At 45.8% G+C, this 16,642-nt stretch overlaps 1 protein-coding gene across 6 annotated transcripts in view; it reads left to right on the forward strand.

Moving 5' to 3' along the window:
• Positions 1 to 16,642, forward strand: part of ZBTB17 (zinc finger and BTB domain containing 17) — a 417,671-nt gene that overhangs the window by 197,730 nt on the left and 203,299 nt on the right. For all 6 annotated transcript variants that reach the window (XM_078642537.1, XM_078642540.1, XM_078642535.1 and 3 more), the window contains 2 exons: positions 6,522 to 6,609; positions 9,059 to 9,175. In XM_078642537.1, coding sequence (XP_078498663.1) covers positions 6,522 to 6,609; positions 9,059 to 9,175 — 205 coding nt within the window. The remainder of the gene's footprint in view (positions 1 to 6,521; positions 6,610 to 9,058; positions 9,176 to 16,642) is intronic.

Genomic DNA, 16,642 nt, shown 5'->3' on the forward strand with positions numbered 1-16,642 from the left:
TCGTACTGCAGCTACTGGCCATCCATTTAGCCATGCAGGCTGTGCTGCCATCCATCAAGGGGAGGGAGGCTGGTACAGGTTCTTGCGGACAACACTTCCTCCTTGTGGCACTGCAACAAACAGAGTAGAGTGGAGTCATGGGCCTTGTGCTAGGAGGCTCTGCCTTTAAATGTGGCTGAAACAATAGAACATCTTCCTGTTTACTAACCACCTGGCAGGGTCTCTAAATGTCAGAGCGGACAAGCTAAGCAAACGTTCTGAACATCACAAGTGCTAGCTGCATTTGAGGTGGTGCTAGTGGGGAAGAGATCTGGCTAGATCCTTTTTTCTGCCACAGTGCACGAAGTTTTGCATGTTTGAGATTTCATGAGAGCATTCTTTAGGAGACGCAGTCTGATTGGAATGGGCAGTGGGACTTCTTTACACCTTCCCATTGCTATCTCTTCTGCCTCAGCATCTGAAGAAGATAACAACCAGCCCCAATTCATCCTCATTGCACCAGGTTGGGCAAGGTGTGTGAGGTACCAGGAACTCATGAACATAAGCATCTGCTCCCCCATCAGGCTACCACTGCAAGAGACCTGTTTCAATCTGAATGTTCGCATCTTACACCTCCACGTATTGAGATTGAATGGCAGCAGTTGACTGAGTATGGCTTGACATCTTAATAGCAGATGTCCTCCTCACCACCAGACGCCCTTCTACGAAGTACCTCTATGCTGGAGATTGTGCAGGTTCAGAACCTGGTTTGTTGCCGGTAATGCATCTTACAGGTGAAGATGCCAGACTTTCTTTTGTTCTGTCTTTAGCCCAGCTGTGACTTTCAGTGGGTACTTTAAGAATGCATTTCTCAGCCCTTTCAGCGTTTCTACATTTGCCATACCTATATATTGGTTTTTAGCCTCATTAGTGGTCAGTAAGGCATATTCTAGTTTGTTTCGATTGGACATTTACCTAGCAGTCGCCACTTGCTAGATAATGTTTCTCCAGCTCTAGTGAGAATTCTTCAACTTCTCAGCGTATTTTCCCTTTATTCCCACTATATTGGCCACTAATCACAGTCTTGTAAACCTCCTGAGGGTTATTGCAGACTGTATGGGCCACACATTCTCTCCCAAAAATTTCCCTGTGAAATGCTGCAGGCTGCCTCTCAATGGTTTTGTTCTTCACTTTCCAAGCATTAGTTTCCCGGAGGACAGCTCTGTCCTCTACCATGGAATTCCATACTGAGAGGTGAATGGTCTATTATCCCCAGGCCAATAATTTATTAGGAAATAATCTAGTTTGAGAGAGATATGTTTTTCTCTCTCTCTCTCTCTCTTGCCATACATCTATTGAGTTCAGGTGAGTCCTCAAAATGGCTATACATATTTATTTCACTCTTAATAAAGCCAGATCTACAAACCTACGTGAGTGCCAGTTCTGCTTCTTTGGAACAAATGGGGCTTTTACACGTGTGTATATATATATATATATATATATATATATATATATATATATATATATATATATATATATATATATATATATATATATATATATATATATATATATATATATTCACGCTCCAGGTTGTCCACCTTGTGAGTAGCACGCGAGCAGCAGCTTTATTTATGTGTAGGTGAGGACGGGGATCCGCTCGTAGACGCCGCTCCGTAATGGATCTGCCCGACGCGTTTCGAAGCTCCATCTGCTTCTCTTCAGGGGCTTTAACGGAAGCGGTGTGCGCACCCGCTACACTTCTCCAATTTCATATAACTCACCCGCCAATGGGAGGCTCTAATGAGACTTCTGGGAAGTGTAGTACGGAAAGCACACAATCAAGTCCTGTATGGACTCCACGAGTGGGCCCGTCCTCGATCCCATGTACGGCTGCTACTTCACTGCCGTGACCCCCACGTTAACGGGGTGGTGCATACTCTGCGGCTGGACTGCCGCATATAGATTCACGCTCCAGGTTGTCCACCTTGTGAGTAGCACGCGAGCAGCAGCTTTATTTATGTGTAGGTGAGGACGGGGATCCGCTCGTAGACGCCGCTCCGTAATGGATCTGCCCGACGCGTTTCGAAGCTCCATCTGCTTCTCTTCAGGGGCTTTAACGGAAGCGGTGTGCGCACCCGCTACACTTCTCCAATTTCATATAACTCACCCGCCAATGGGAGGCTCTAATGAGACTTCTGGGAAGTGTAGTACGGAAAGCACACAATCAAGTCCTGTATGGACTCCACGAGTGGGCCCGTCCTCGATCCCATGTACGGCTGCTACTTCACTGCCGTGACCCCCACGTTAACGGGGTGGTGCATACTCTGCGGCTGGACTGCCGCATATAGATTCACGCTCCAGGTTGTCCACCTTGTGAGTAGCACGCGAGCAGCAGCTTTATTTATGTGTAGGTGAGGACGGGGATCCGCTCGTAGACGCCGCTCCGTAATGGATCTGCCCGACGCGTTTCGAAGCTCCATCTGCTTCTCTTCAGGGGCTTTAACGGAAGCGGTGTGCGCACCCGCTACACTTCTCCAATTTCATATTACTCACCCGCCAATGGGAGGCTCTAATGAGACTTCTGGGAAGTGTAGTACGGAAAGCACACAATCAAGTCCTGTATGGACTCCACGAGTGGGCCCGTCCTCGATCCCATGTACGGCTGCTACTTCACTGCTGTGACCCCCACGTTAACGGGGTGGTGCATACTCTGCGGCTGGACTGCCGCATATAGATTCAGCGGGTAGCGGGTGCGCACACCGCTTCCGTTAAAGCCCCTGAAGAGAAGCAGATGGAGCTTCGAAACGCGTCGGGCAGATCCATTACGGAGCGGCGTCTACAAGCGGATCCCCGTCCTCACCTACACATAAATAAAGCTGCTGCTCGCGTGCTACTCACATGGTGGACAACCTTGGAGCGTGAATATATATATATATATATATATATATATATATATATATATATATATATATATATATATATATTGAGTTCCACCTTTGCCAAAGCTTTAGGATGCACATTTCCATCAGTCATCTCCATCGATAAAGGCAACATCGCAGTCTGCAGATACACAAGAAAAATATCTTAGCCGTACGCGTTTCAGACGATAGTCCGTCCTTGATCACAGGCATGAATGGCAGCACAATGACTGGAAAAAGACTTCTGATATATTTTACAAGTACCATTTACGCGTCAAGGAATCTACATGTAGCTGGGGCTGCCTGCGTGATTTTGTGCATTAAAAAGGAAAGTTTTCCAATCCTCGTGGAGTGGCGTTTCCCTTGCTCAGGGGCAAATGTGAATAATTTAAGGCGGCAGGCTCTGTGCCGCGGGAGAAGCACCGTCTGGAACTTGAAACCAGGTCTGTGAGGCTGTGACTCATCACATCCTGTCAGCACGAAGATTTGCCTAATTCAAATCACAAGAGCAGCCCTGGACCCACTGGAGGGTTATGAACTGTGTGAAAAATAATGGGGCTGATAACAGTTTTGGCAAAAATAAACGGACCCTACTGAAAGGGATTATTTTCACTCGAAATCCCAGCATACATCTTCATTGGGAGCAGATGCAATATGGGTAAAATGCAGACTTTAGAATACTAACCGGATTTTGCCTGTGTCCCCTTCCCTTAGGAATAAGCTGCAGGTGCAGCGAAACGCGTCAAGGAATCTACATGTAGCTGGGGCTGCCTGCGTGATTTTGTGCAATAAAAAGGAAAGTTTTCCAATCCTCGTGGAGTGGCGTTTCCCTTGCTCAGGGGCAAATGTGAATAATATATATATATATCCAAATTCTCTCATTTATGAACAAAAAAGGTAGCTGCCCTTCACTGAATCTCAGGTATGTTAAGAATATATATTAGGAATTAGGTACTGCAAAAAATTGTCATTCAGGGTATCAAAGGGTGAGCATCTTTGTACATGATTCTGGCAGGATCTGGAGGAAACAACAGAAGCAGAAAGAGGATACCGAACACTCAAGAAAATGTTGACAGATTGGAGGGGGCAAGAGCTAGGAATACATAGAGAAAAGTAAGACTTCGAATAAAGGGGAAAACAATAGTCCCAGTGGAAGATCATGAAAACAAGGCAATCGAGGGAAGGGGGTGAATGGGTAGGAGGGAAGACAAAGAGTTATAGTATGGAGGAATGTCCCTGGAAGAACGCAAGGGGCTTGGGAGTCTGGAGTAATTTCCCTCCATTTAGTCAACATTAAAAAAAAGAAAAATGCACAAATGAGCTCCAGCAGAGTTAAAAGCCGGGGTAAAGAAAGGAGGGTGGGGGATAAGGGAGGAAAGAAGAGGGAGTATGTAAGAAGGACCCACCGAGAAAGCAAGGGTAGTTGGTTGGGTGGGAGGTAGGATAACAGTGCATTCTCCACAGTTGCAACATTAAATGAACAGGAAAGTAGTAAGGAATTTTCTGATGGACACGTCTAACTGCTGAATCCCAACCTTTAGAATATTCCCCAAGCACCAGACTTGATCTGGAAACTTTTCATGAAAGTGCTTCTGCATGCCATTTGGTGGCACCGTACAGCTCTGCGTAGGTTTCGGTCTATTCCAGAAGTGACTGAGTGGAGCCATATATAAGCACCACTTCTGTGCACCGATGACATTTTGACGACTCCCAAAACAAAATCCAGTGTGCAATGGAACGATGTTCGCTTCTAAAACTACAGGCTTTAACCCATGCTGAGAAAACATATTTCACAGATCCACATGAGGCAAGTCTTTGGTGCTCGGGTTCAGGACACGACTCCAAGTAATGCGATGATGGCTCCCTCATGCACCCGAAGGTGATCTGGTACCACAAAGCTGCACGTCAGCTACACTGGAAGAAGTCACAGGCCGTGTGTATGTCCTGCTCAAAGTCAAGGATGCAGGTCCACTCCCGATGCTGCTCCCGCAAAAATTCAACCTTGCGGTCGAAATCCTCTGCTAAATCGAAGTACAGGCGCAATCATTTGAAAAGGGTCTAGACTCTGTCCTTCCACTTTCTGTCTAATGAGAAGTCACATGGGCGTAAAGGTGCCAGTCGATCTTACTCCCAATCTCTAGTTTAGGAGCTGATCCAGATGCGGCCAGAGTTCCCTGGCCATCAGCGATGCCGCAACATCACCCTCTCACCCCACCAGTATGATTACACATTTTACATGGATTTACAGGAGGTCAGTGGGCTGGATAAGTCCCCTTATAAAGAGTTTAATCCGTCTCTTGGGCTCTCAACGGCAGAGAGTGATTCCTTTACTGTTGTTATTTGACACACACATGAGGTCCTGGACCTACACCTGCCTACAGTTAAAGCCAAGACAAATACCCTTACTGAAGTTTTGGAACCAAGGACAGCCATGCCTGAGCCCTTGCTTATATTCAGTGAAGCCCTAAATGACACCTTAATGGGCACTCATCCAAGCCCTGCTCATACCTACTGGTGAATGAATGGGTGGCCTAATGCCACAGACCGGCACCTAGTGACCCAGATAGCCTTACACGGCACCCTTCTTCAGAAATGTTGGTGGACGAGGCTGCCACCAGCAAGGTGAAACTCAATTCATTCTGTAAGACCCACCACCCGACAGGGAGTCCAAGAGGATTAAGGTGTTCAGGAAAAGAATGTTGTTCTCGGCTAGTCTAGCACTGTGGACAATCAATGTGGCTTGTTTATTTGGCCGATCTATGAACGCCCACTTGGACCTCGCCAGCTACATCCTGCTGAAAGTCTCAGAAGAACGTGGGGCTTCCGCAGTTCAAACCATTCAAAATGGTCACAGTGTGGCCAAATACGTGGTTTGTGCTACTTTTGAGCATTTCAGACCTGAACATAGTAAATCTGCGTTCGTGCCTCACACTTTTTGTAAGCATCACTCTTTGCAAGCATCTTCTTCAAGAGTCCTGTTTCTGTCCACAATGTCTTTGGAGTGTGTTTGCCTAATGCATTATCCTAGCACACACTTTGTGCTTCCCTAGTCATTTTAGGCTGTGAAATTGAATTGTCAACCATTTCAGAAGAGCTATATATATCATATAATGTCATTATTTTTTTATCAATGTATGCAAGAAATGTTCTGCTTTGGTAAAATAAGCACATTTTGAGGATAGTTCATAATTATGCAGATTGACGCATTTACAACAGACCTTTCCTACTTTACGTTTTAGCTTTGAAATCGTATTGCTGCCGGGATCCGTAAAGCTTCTATATTTGAGTGTGCGTTTTCAATGTAGCCTGACTCTGTTTCCCAACCAAATGGCTGTAACATTCAAAGTCGTCAAACAAATAATGCAATTTAAGTGATATTGTGACAATTAGTAAAATATCTTAATTTTAATGGGAAATTCCATTCATGGAAAGGGTCTCTGCTTTCAATGGGGAAATTTCTTGAGACCAGCAAAAGCCTTCTGTATAAAAGGATGATTATTGGGAAAGCTATATGCGATGCCCTTGTGGAGTGGTTTCATTAATTATTTCTGCATATTTGATTTGATCTCCAACAGAATGTTAAGCCAATCTCATCTGTTTAATATTTTTGTGTTGCTTCAGATAGGGAATCTAAAAGCACATTTGAAGATTCATATTGCAGACGGGCCTCTCAAATGCAGGGAATGTGGGAAACAGTTCACCACCTCAGGTATGCAAGTTTTATAATATAATAATTTAAGGCTGTAGTGTGTGCTGTAAAGCTAGAGTTCCTCATTGTTTAGCACAACATTGGAATATCAGGAGCTTGCCTTTAGGCTATGTCTGAACGTAGGCTTACTCTCTCTTGCACTATCACCTTGATGTTGGTATGCCTTAATGTTTTATGTGGGTAGAAAGGTCAGTCTCCTCACAGTTAAAGCGTAGACTGTCCTTCAGATTACCCCTAGGGTTGGAAGGACTTTCAGTCTTTGGTTCACTATGCTGAAATCTCTGTATACTTATTTAGCCCTAACTTCTTAGGAATTCCATAAAGTGCTGGCTCACCTAAGCCTCATAGTGCCCAGAGAAGACTAGTAAATCAGAAGGCCGAAGAGAGTAGGTGTTTTTCACCATGCTGAATACCAATGTAGTCAGGGACTTGCAGCATTTCTGAAGGGATATATTTCATATCTTTCCCTTCGTAATAAGCTCTGTTACATGAGGTCTTGTTTTGTCAAATCGTTTTCCCCTTACGGTGTTGAATATGAGTCTAGGGAAAGATTGTCATTTGTTTGCTTGTTCAACATCATAGAATCTTTATTGATGGTCACAAATAGTAGAATATTTTCCCAGCTCCATGAGGGAGGGGGGAGGATTGTGTGTGTCTCTTCACTGTCTTTTTAAAGTTTGTTTTAGTTTTACATAACATCTCACAACATTCTACTTCTATAGTACACATGCAAGGCATAGGTTATATCTTGATTAACTTGACAGTTTGAGAAGTGCCACTCTGTGGCAAGTTGAAATCTTCTAAAGACCAATGTGCATAATAATGTGAGGTCTCTCTTCTTTCCTCGCATTAAGGAATGTGAATTTGGGGAATTTTGGTGTTCGCCTAAAATTAGGCTAGAGGGCAGTGAGGGTATAGCCCTAACAGGAGCAAGAAAGCTCAAAAAGAACACAATGGAGTGGCCATTTCACTACAACAAAGATTTCAACCCAAAAGGACTCACTGGGAAGGAGATTCAGGAAGAGGATAAAGCACATCTAGTACCTGGATTCTCAAAGCTTGTACCACTCCTGATCAATGTCAAACTTCTCTGGTATGAACACTGGTATTGTGGCATAATTTTCACCTTCAATAATCAATAGGGCTCTATGCAAGATGTGGAAATGAAGACCACATTAGATATCAAGAGGCAGGCGTTGATGTCATACTTTTGATGTCACACCGTTCAGTCCTGCCAGGACAATGTCACATCACTCAACATCGACAAATAGAGCCTTGATATTGATGCCAAAACATTCAACATCAAAACGAACCCTGTTGTTTTTCGCCATCCATTGTCAGTTCTCCTGAACGACTCTCTCTGCCTATAACTAATTGCACCAGATTACCATGTAAAGCTGCGGTTGCAGCAACTAGGAGGCCCACACTGTCATGTGTAGTCCTTGTTTGTTGATTAAATAATTTATTTTTAGAAATTACTGTTACAAACTTAACACAAGTCTCCATGGAGAGCAATCTATCTTGTCTCCGAGGCTTTTCCCTTTAACCTTGTACAGCATCTCATCACTGCTATGATCATGTCCGTGGTGGAGATGTCCCTCTGACACCAAGTGTGACCATTGTCCTTAATCTGTTTATGTTTATGATAATATGATAAGGACGACGTATCCCTCCCTCTTGTATCCCCCTTCTATCTCCTTAGTTCTGTCTTTCCTGTTTGTTATATTCTTTTGTTCATTTAGCTCATTCCCTCTTTCTTCCCCCATTTCCTCTCTTTCAGGTACCTCTTTTCTTTTACTTATGTTTCTTGTTTCCCTTTCTCCTGTTCTCTTTTTCACTTTTAGCCTCATTCTTTCCTGGTGCTCTGTAATTTCCTCCCTGGTTCCACTCTGTGCTTTTCTTCTCAGCACTTTTCTGCCTTCTGCTGATTTAGTCTCCCCTCTTGCTTACTCTTCTGTCCTACCCTCTTGACTACACTTCTGAACCCGCCACTCAGTGCATACTCTTCTGGCCATCCCCCGGTGCATACGCTTCTGGTCCTACCCCATTGCATATCCTTCTAGTGCAGCTGCCCCACTCATACTCTTCTGGTCACCTTTATGCTTCGAAACAGAGTTAGGAAACTAGAAGCACCTGTAGGGAGAGAGAATTTAATCTGTCCGCGTGAATGTGGATCAACATGCAGAATCCGACAGTCTGAAAGGATCACTCTCATCCGCAGTGGAGTAGGAGGGGTGTTTAGTGGGGGTACTTTTTTCTTTAGATGCAAGTTTTTGTGCCCTGGAGCCTTTGTGTTGCAACATTGCCGCTCACACGTTTTTATAGTCAACTTTTATACCTTCCTTGTTTCCATAACAAATACTTCTTTTTGTTTGTAGAAGGGGCATTAGAAGTGGGTTATAGAATTGCATCTCCTGGCTCGACTGACTCTGTGTCGTGTACTTTCAAGGCAACCTGAAGAGGCACCTCCGTATCCACAGCGGGGAGAAGCCCTACGTGTGTGTTCACTGTCAGAGGCAGTTTGCAGACCCAGGCGCGCTCCAGCGACATGTTCGAATCCACACAGGTATGAAACCAAGTGTGTATGGTCAGCCATGAACGGCATAACCGCTGTTTGAAAACAAATGTCTGAGGCTCCGCAGAGGAAAACCTTGAATAATATGACACAGCTTTACTGACTGCATTTAGTCTATTTTTAGTTAAGCCCAAATATGGTAATAGTTGGTTCTGTTGTCACATAAACGCACAGAAACTTCTCTCTGTAGAAGAAATAAGAACACCTAGCAGGCTTTTTTATTTCTGACCCTCTAAAAGGATTCTGCACACTCCCATGTTGTACTCGTAACATCACCACTGGCAAAAATGTGAAGGTTAATTGCTGGAGGATTCTGTGAATTGGACCCATTATTTTATGTACTCGAAAAGATATTTTTTCTTAGACATGCTGCCATTAGTGACATCCATTACTATCACCTGCTTTTCACCACTGCCTCTAGAGTAAAGGCATGAAAACAATTCTTAAGCATTAAAACAACAATTGCAAATAAAAAATAAAATACAACTTCCCAACATGGCATTCTTGGCTAGATGGTGTCTATTCGGGCTCTGTAAGTACTTTACCCTTCAGAGTCTATTCACTGTTACCTTTCACATATTGAATTGTGTAATTTGAAATAGTGTTAACGTTCCTGAGGTTGAGCTGAGCATCCTCCATACCCTTAATTGGCAATAACCTAGATTTCTTAACAATGTGCTAACGGTTCTGGTTTTCGCATTAAATTTGCAGCTAGGACTCAGTAACTGTTTTCACAGTAAGGAAACTTCATTCAGTAACATATATAAGAATGCTTCATTCAGTGGCTAACAATGCAGACTTTTGCTGCAAACATTACCTGATCGAGACTTCTAGCTGCAGATTCCTTACAGTAGAATATTCCCCAGGTGTCAGACTGGATCCAGAATTTTTTTTTTAGCAGTACCCTTGCACACCAGTAGGTAGCGTCGTACAGCTCTGTGTGGTTTTGTTGGCGTTGTCTGTCCTTGAAATGAGTTGTACTGTGTCTAGTTAGACGCCGCCCCAGCGCACGGTGACCTCAGTTCCTCCTTTTCCCTGCCATCAGTGTGGATCAGGGCGACATCCCCTTGGTCTTTTATTGACTCACATTTTCTTGACAGTTTTGTCCAATTTGAACTAGTGTGCCCTTTTCTGACTCTATCGGTTTCAAACCTTGTGGGCTAACAGATCCCGCTTGGTGTCTCTCTCATGCCTGGAAAGGGACAATGCCTCCAAGGTCTGTGTGGATGCAGGACCATGAATCTGAAGGCCACCCGCGAGTGATCCATGAAGCTTCTGCTGCTTGTCATGCGACTGCGCACTGCTGTAGGTCCCCTTCGTGAGGGAGGTCCCAGGACCACTCTAGAAGTCGCTTACACTGATCATTCGTCACAATCCCGGACTTATTCAGGTAAGTTCCACAAGAAAAGTCCAAGAACTCGAAGGGCTCTTCAGCTCTGGTCCCATTCAACGGAGGTGGTGCAGGAACAACACCAAAAAAGTCCAGACCCCGCCCTGAGGATTGTCCCTGTGAAGTCTGCGCCTGACACTGGGTCCACTCTGCACTTTCCTAAGTTTCTCAAAGCCAGAATGATACCCGCCTGTTTGAAACTGGGTATGTTTGCAGATGCCCCCCCCCCCTCCACTGTTTGCCCCCATTAGAACTGCTATATTCTGTGTTTTGACTCTGATAGCGCACAGGCAACCTGCTAACCAGATCCCAAGCTCTTTGCCCTAAAAGTAATAGGAATTGGTACATCCAATAGGGAAGGTACTTTGCGCCCTTATAAGTACCTAGTATGTGGTACCAGTGGTACCCAGGGCAAGGGTGGTAAATGGGTCACCAGGGCTACAGCGCTATGTTGTGCCACCCTGTTTGACCCAAGTAAAAGTATTTCTAGAGGTCTGCCATTGCAGCCCTGCATGAACAGCCTGTCTGCTCGAGAGTGATTCTGCATACATCATGTGCTGCAGAGCCACATCACTGCCTTAATGCAAGTAAGCCACTCTACCTCCTAAGCCCAGGAGGTAGAGTACATTATATTAAAGTTTTAAAAGATATGTTTACATATATATATATATATATATATATATATATATATATATATATATATATATATATATATATATATATATATATATATATATATATTTCTGTATAGTAACCCCTTAATACAAGGTTTTACTGTAAGTGACCAAGTGACCGGCATTCCATAGTGTAACATGGGCTGGCTACCGAGAACCCTTGAGATAGCCAGCTCTATGGAATGACCAAATTGTGTTGTGTTTGGTGTCCAATACCGCGCTTTTTCACCTCCAACATGATCCGCGTGTCAAGGGTGAGCTGGCATGCACATAGGTTCCACCCCGAATAGGTGCCCACCTAAGATTTAGTGCTCCAGTACCTTGGCTAGCTTACCTGAACTGTTTGCCGCCAAGTCAAGAGTCTAAAATCCTGGTGAGATGTGCTAGCACTTCCCCAGGACGCAGACAAAGGCTTGGGCCGGAAAGAGGTCACACCTTCTCCCTCCCAGATGGCTAGTGAGATAGCAATTGAGGCGGTGAACCTCCAAGGCTTCACCGCCCTTGATGTGCAAATATACTTGTCCTCCACTTGAGGACAAAGCCCTTCCCACCCCTGAAGCAGATCTGCTTCTAGGAAGGTAAGAGAATTCAGTATGCAGGAGGCGTACACCTCCGAAAGGCTACCCACACCTTTAGGTTGGGCCAGGAGTTCTGTATAGCCAAGGAAAGTTTCTGCCATTTTGGCAGACCCTAAATAGAATTTTCCGGATAGCACAGTGATGTACACCCTCAGGATGTTGTCACTGCAGGAGCGGGTTACCCGCAGGGACCAGTGGCCCATTGGCCACTGTCACTCACACCCTTCATGTCCGTGAAGCTAGGATTTAAGGGGCTTCCCTGACACCAGAACTTCAGTTATGAATTTAAATCTGAGAAGAGGCACATAGAAGATGTCATCACCGACAACAGGAGTTTGGACTCTGCCGCAATGCGAAGATAGGACACTTAAGTGCCCTGAAGAGCCCATATACTGGAACCATGTGTTCAATTTGTGTCTGTGGCATGAGCTAATTGCTCCCAGCAAGAGGGACTCCATAAACCAAAGCAGAGTCCTCCCCTAGATTGGTGGGACCAATCCCCTGCAAGCTGCCAGAAAACAGACGTGCTGTGTGACAAGAATTGCGACCCGCTGGGCTGGTCAAGAGTGAGCCCAAAGAGAAGTGGTGTCCTGGAAGCCCAGAGTGGTAGCTAAGCTTTCACCAAGTTTCACTCTTGTCGACCTCCAGCCGCCGAACTAGCCGTGGACTACATTTGCCACAGCCAAGGATTGGTGATCACCATTCAATTGATTGACCCTTTGAACTCCAGCCCAAGATCAACACACAGCGACATCGGCAACAAACCCCACTGCTGTATTCCTGCATCCTGAAGGTAGTGTAGTCGAGTGTCTGGTAAAGCATCTTTTGCGCGACCCAACTATCTCTGCAACCAGAGCTGTCTGGCAAGGTAGAAGAAATCCAGCTGTCGAACCGGGGTGACCCCAAAGGCCTCTACTCTACGAGAATAGAATGTCATTCCATCCCCAAGTGTTGATTTGTCAAGTGCTGCAAGTTTGACAGCTCCAGAGGATTTAATGTAAAATGCACTACAGAGGGCATCTTAGAGATGCCCCTTGAAACCTAACCTACAATCCACGTCTGTTCTGAGAGGCTGCCTAGGCTGCCACACAGCAGACATGTTGCTGGACCCTTGGGTGGAGAGCTCCCCGCTCTCCTGTGCCTGAAACAATGCACATTCTGGGCGAGGTGCTAGGTCTCCTCCCCCAGGATGTGCAGTGGGAAGCTTCAAAGGCACACTGCCTTTGTGAGCTTCTCCAGGCCACTTGCTATACTCGGCAACTGGCCCCCACCAGTTCTGACCCCCCACTCTGGCGAGAAGACTGGCGGGAAACCCTACGTTTGGAAAGGGGGTTAGCCAGTGTGTGCCAACTCCATGCCTCAGGTGGAGGAGGCGAGGTGAAGCACGTCTCGGGGGTTCCGCCATCCTGAGGATGGGGAGCCCTACCCACTTACTGCTAGGCTCCTGCCCCATTCCCACAGGAGAGGAGCAGGTTAGGCGGTGTACCCACCCCAGGACAGGGACCTATTGGTCCCTGCTGTCACCCTCCCTGTAACACCCCTAAATGTAGTATTTAGGGGCACCCTGAACCTTCCTTCCTCTGATCCCGATTTTGAAACAAGAAAGACCAAGAAGAAGAGCCGCCGTGCAGCTGCTAACAAGAGGACGACACCAACTGACTTGGCCCCAGCCCTACTGGCCTGTTGATCCTTGAACCTGCTCCTGCTAAATCCCGGCGTCTCCTACGGACAGCAACCTCGAGAGCCCTGGAGGACCTTCCTGCCTTGACCCTCTTAGAGACTGAGACTCCCACGAGCAGTTGTTCTGCTCCAACGGCAATACCCCTGGTGCCAGCCATGAACCGCAAACCTAGCCCACTCTGCACCCGCCGAGCGCGGCCTGTGCCCAAGTGGACAAAGACCCTGAGGATGTCCCCCCGGCGATTCTGACCTTGAATCCAGTGCCCAAGGACCCTCCTCGACAACCCGGACGGCGCCTGCAGACTCGGAACCAGGGGCCCCTCCAACTGCGACCAGCCGAGAGTGAGATTTCCGATGCCAAAAGACACCCCTGCATCCGGCGACCCCGGCCCCTTGTGCCCCACTCCGTGGTGCCCACGTATCCTGCAGGATCTTACCCCTCGAAGTGTTGGTCGCTCCCGAAGATACTTCGTCCCCGAGCCTGCAGCCTTTGTTCACCTTTCACGATTCCCTTTGAATAACATTGAGCGCCCAACTGCTCAAAAGCACCCTGCACCCAGCCGCCAGAGTGCCCCTGGCCATGCAACCTTTGTCCTATCCTACTTCCACATTTGCCCATAGCAAGTGACCAGGAGCCCAGCTCCCACAGCTGTGTGGCCTGCTAGCCAGCAGCCACCAACCGAAGGCCCCCTGCCTCTCATTGGATAACATTGGGCCTAACTACCTCTGCACCGCTGAGGGTGTATCAACTGTACCTACCAGACCCTGGGAGACCCCTGAGTCTATGCCCAGAACCTTAACTCTGCCAGTTGAGTACTTAGCCAAAAGCTGATAACTCACTTTTCTCCCATAGGGTAACGTTGACTGATTTCACTTGGAAATTCTTCTAAGTGTGGAGTTTTGGAACTTTAAAATATTCATCTAAAATTAGCCGAACCACGAATTCCGATTTACTCACCTGTTATCAGGAGAGAACCCAGTGCTGCATCTTTTAGCCCAGCTCAAACCCTGAAAAGTAATTTTAACTTTACTTACCATTAACTTGAATTTTCTTCCATTGGAAACCATTGACTGTTTTTCTGTGAAATTTCTTCCAAGTGTCGATTTTTGCAAACTACAAGTATTCTTTAAAAATCGTACCAACTACCAAAACGTAATTACTTACCTGTTTTAGATAGAAGTCCCAGTGCTGAACCTAGGAGTCCAGTACTGGATCACAAAAGTAAGGTGAACATACTTTACCTGCAACTTGAATTTCCTTTCATAGGATAACATTGGTAATTTCAACTGAAAAAGTTCAAAGTGTCAACTTTTAAAATACTATAATATTCCTTAAAAATCACTACTGTAACCAAAACGCTTTTACTTAACTGTTTACAGGTCGTGTCCTCAGACTGAATCTAGGATCCAGTCTTGTGGTGAGAAAAGTAATCTACAAAGTAGTTAATTGCATTTAACTGAAAATCCCCATTGAGCTCAATGTTGCATTGTGTTTGAAATAGTGTTGCCTACTGCAACACACTGTAACTATTGTATTCAAAGAGACTATTGTCTATTTGAAAAGTATTTAACTGTAGTAATCTATGCTGCAAAAGTATATTTTGATACCTTGTTGGTTCTAAAAAAAAAATACCTATATCTTTTGATATAAAACAATTGGCCTAGAGTTCAGTTCTTGAGTGTGTTAAACCTTTTGCTGACTGAGTGTGTACAACAAATGCTTTGCACTGTCTTCTGGTACTGCCTTACTGCTCGACCAAGCTACCACTTTACAGAGTAAGACTGTATCTAGTTTTAGCCTCTGCCATACCTCTGGGGACTGCAGTCTCTGTGCACACTGTACCTTACTTTGGTCCAGTATATACAGAGCCACTTTCTCACACCTTCCACACCCTGATCTCACAGTAGTAACAAATGTGTCACTCCTGGGTTGGGGTGGCCATCAGGGAGAGGTGGAGATCGGAGGACTCTGGTCTCCGGCGGAGTCTCAGCTCCACATCAACCTGTTTGAACTGAGTGTGATTCCCCGGACACTGAAAGTGGTGGCGTTGTGGACCCTGTGTCAAGCGGCCCTGTGCAACATGGCTGGAACGTCAGGGCATTTTCCTAGTGGTTCAACAACTGGCAGGCTCTCTGACGCCAGAGTGGACGTACTCATTAGCCAATGCGTCACAGATCACGAGTCTCCATATGGAGGTGGCACAAGGTCTGTTCAGAAATTGGGGAGATCCTTGGTTAGATCTATTCGCCATGGACGAGAATCTACAATGTAAACACTTCTGAGCATTAGAATTTCTAAGGTGCCTCTCACTCGGAGATGCATTTTTTCTCAAGTTGAGCTCCGGACTCCTGTACGCCTTTCTGCCAATGCCACTGTTGCCTAGAGTTCTTGAAGAGATCAAGGCAAGGCAGTTCATAAGAGAACCATCTCCAGATGGATTTTCCTCTGTATTAAAGTCCGCTATGCAATGGCTAATAAGCAGCATGCTGAGGGTTTTGGAGTTCATTCCATTAGAGCTAAAGCTGTGTCCACGGCGCTACAGATAGAAGTCTGTCTTGATAGGCATTTTGCCTGTTCGGTCCTCCAGGCCTTTTTAGTATAACAGTCCTTCGACCCTCATTTGGGGAGAGATTGCTTTGATATCTGTGCTAAGGTGAGGTATCTGCAGCTAGAATTCCTTGTCATATGAACAAGCTACTTACGTTTGATAATGCTTCATCTGATAGAGACCCTTTCTAGCTGCAGAATCCTTACCAGCCCTCCCATCCTCCCCGTTCGGCAAACTGTGTATCTCAATTTTAAGAGATCCTTCAGGGCCTTTCTTTGGCACACTTGTCATTCCACCTCAGTTTGGCTCTGTGCTTCTGGAGCAAAAAAATAGTCAAAAACTGAGGTCAACGCACCAGGGCTGTGCCTATATAGGACTGAGAACGGCATTTCCAGCCCTGAAGATGCCATGTGGAGCCACACAATGCTACCTTCTAGTGTGCAAGTTGACGAGATGTAGTCTGACTCCTGGGGATTATTCTAAGCCAAGGAATTAAGGAATCTGCAGCTAGATTGTCTCGATCCAATAAGGTGTTAGCGAAGGTAAAGTAACTTGTTTGTTTGGGCTATTTTTTCCATATTTTGTGT

This window comes from Lissotriton helveticus, chromosome 5_1, assembly GCF_964261635.1.
Source record: "Lissotriton helveticus chromosome 5_1, aLisHel1.1, whole genome shotgun sequence".
Classification (NCBI taxonomy): domain Eukaryota; kingdom Metazoa; phylum Chordata; class Amphibia; order Caudata; family Salamandridae; genus Lissotriton; species Lissotriton helveticus.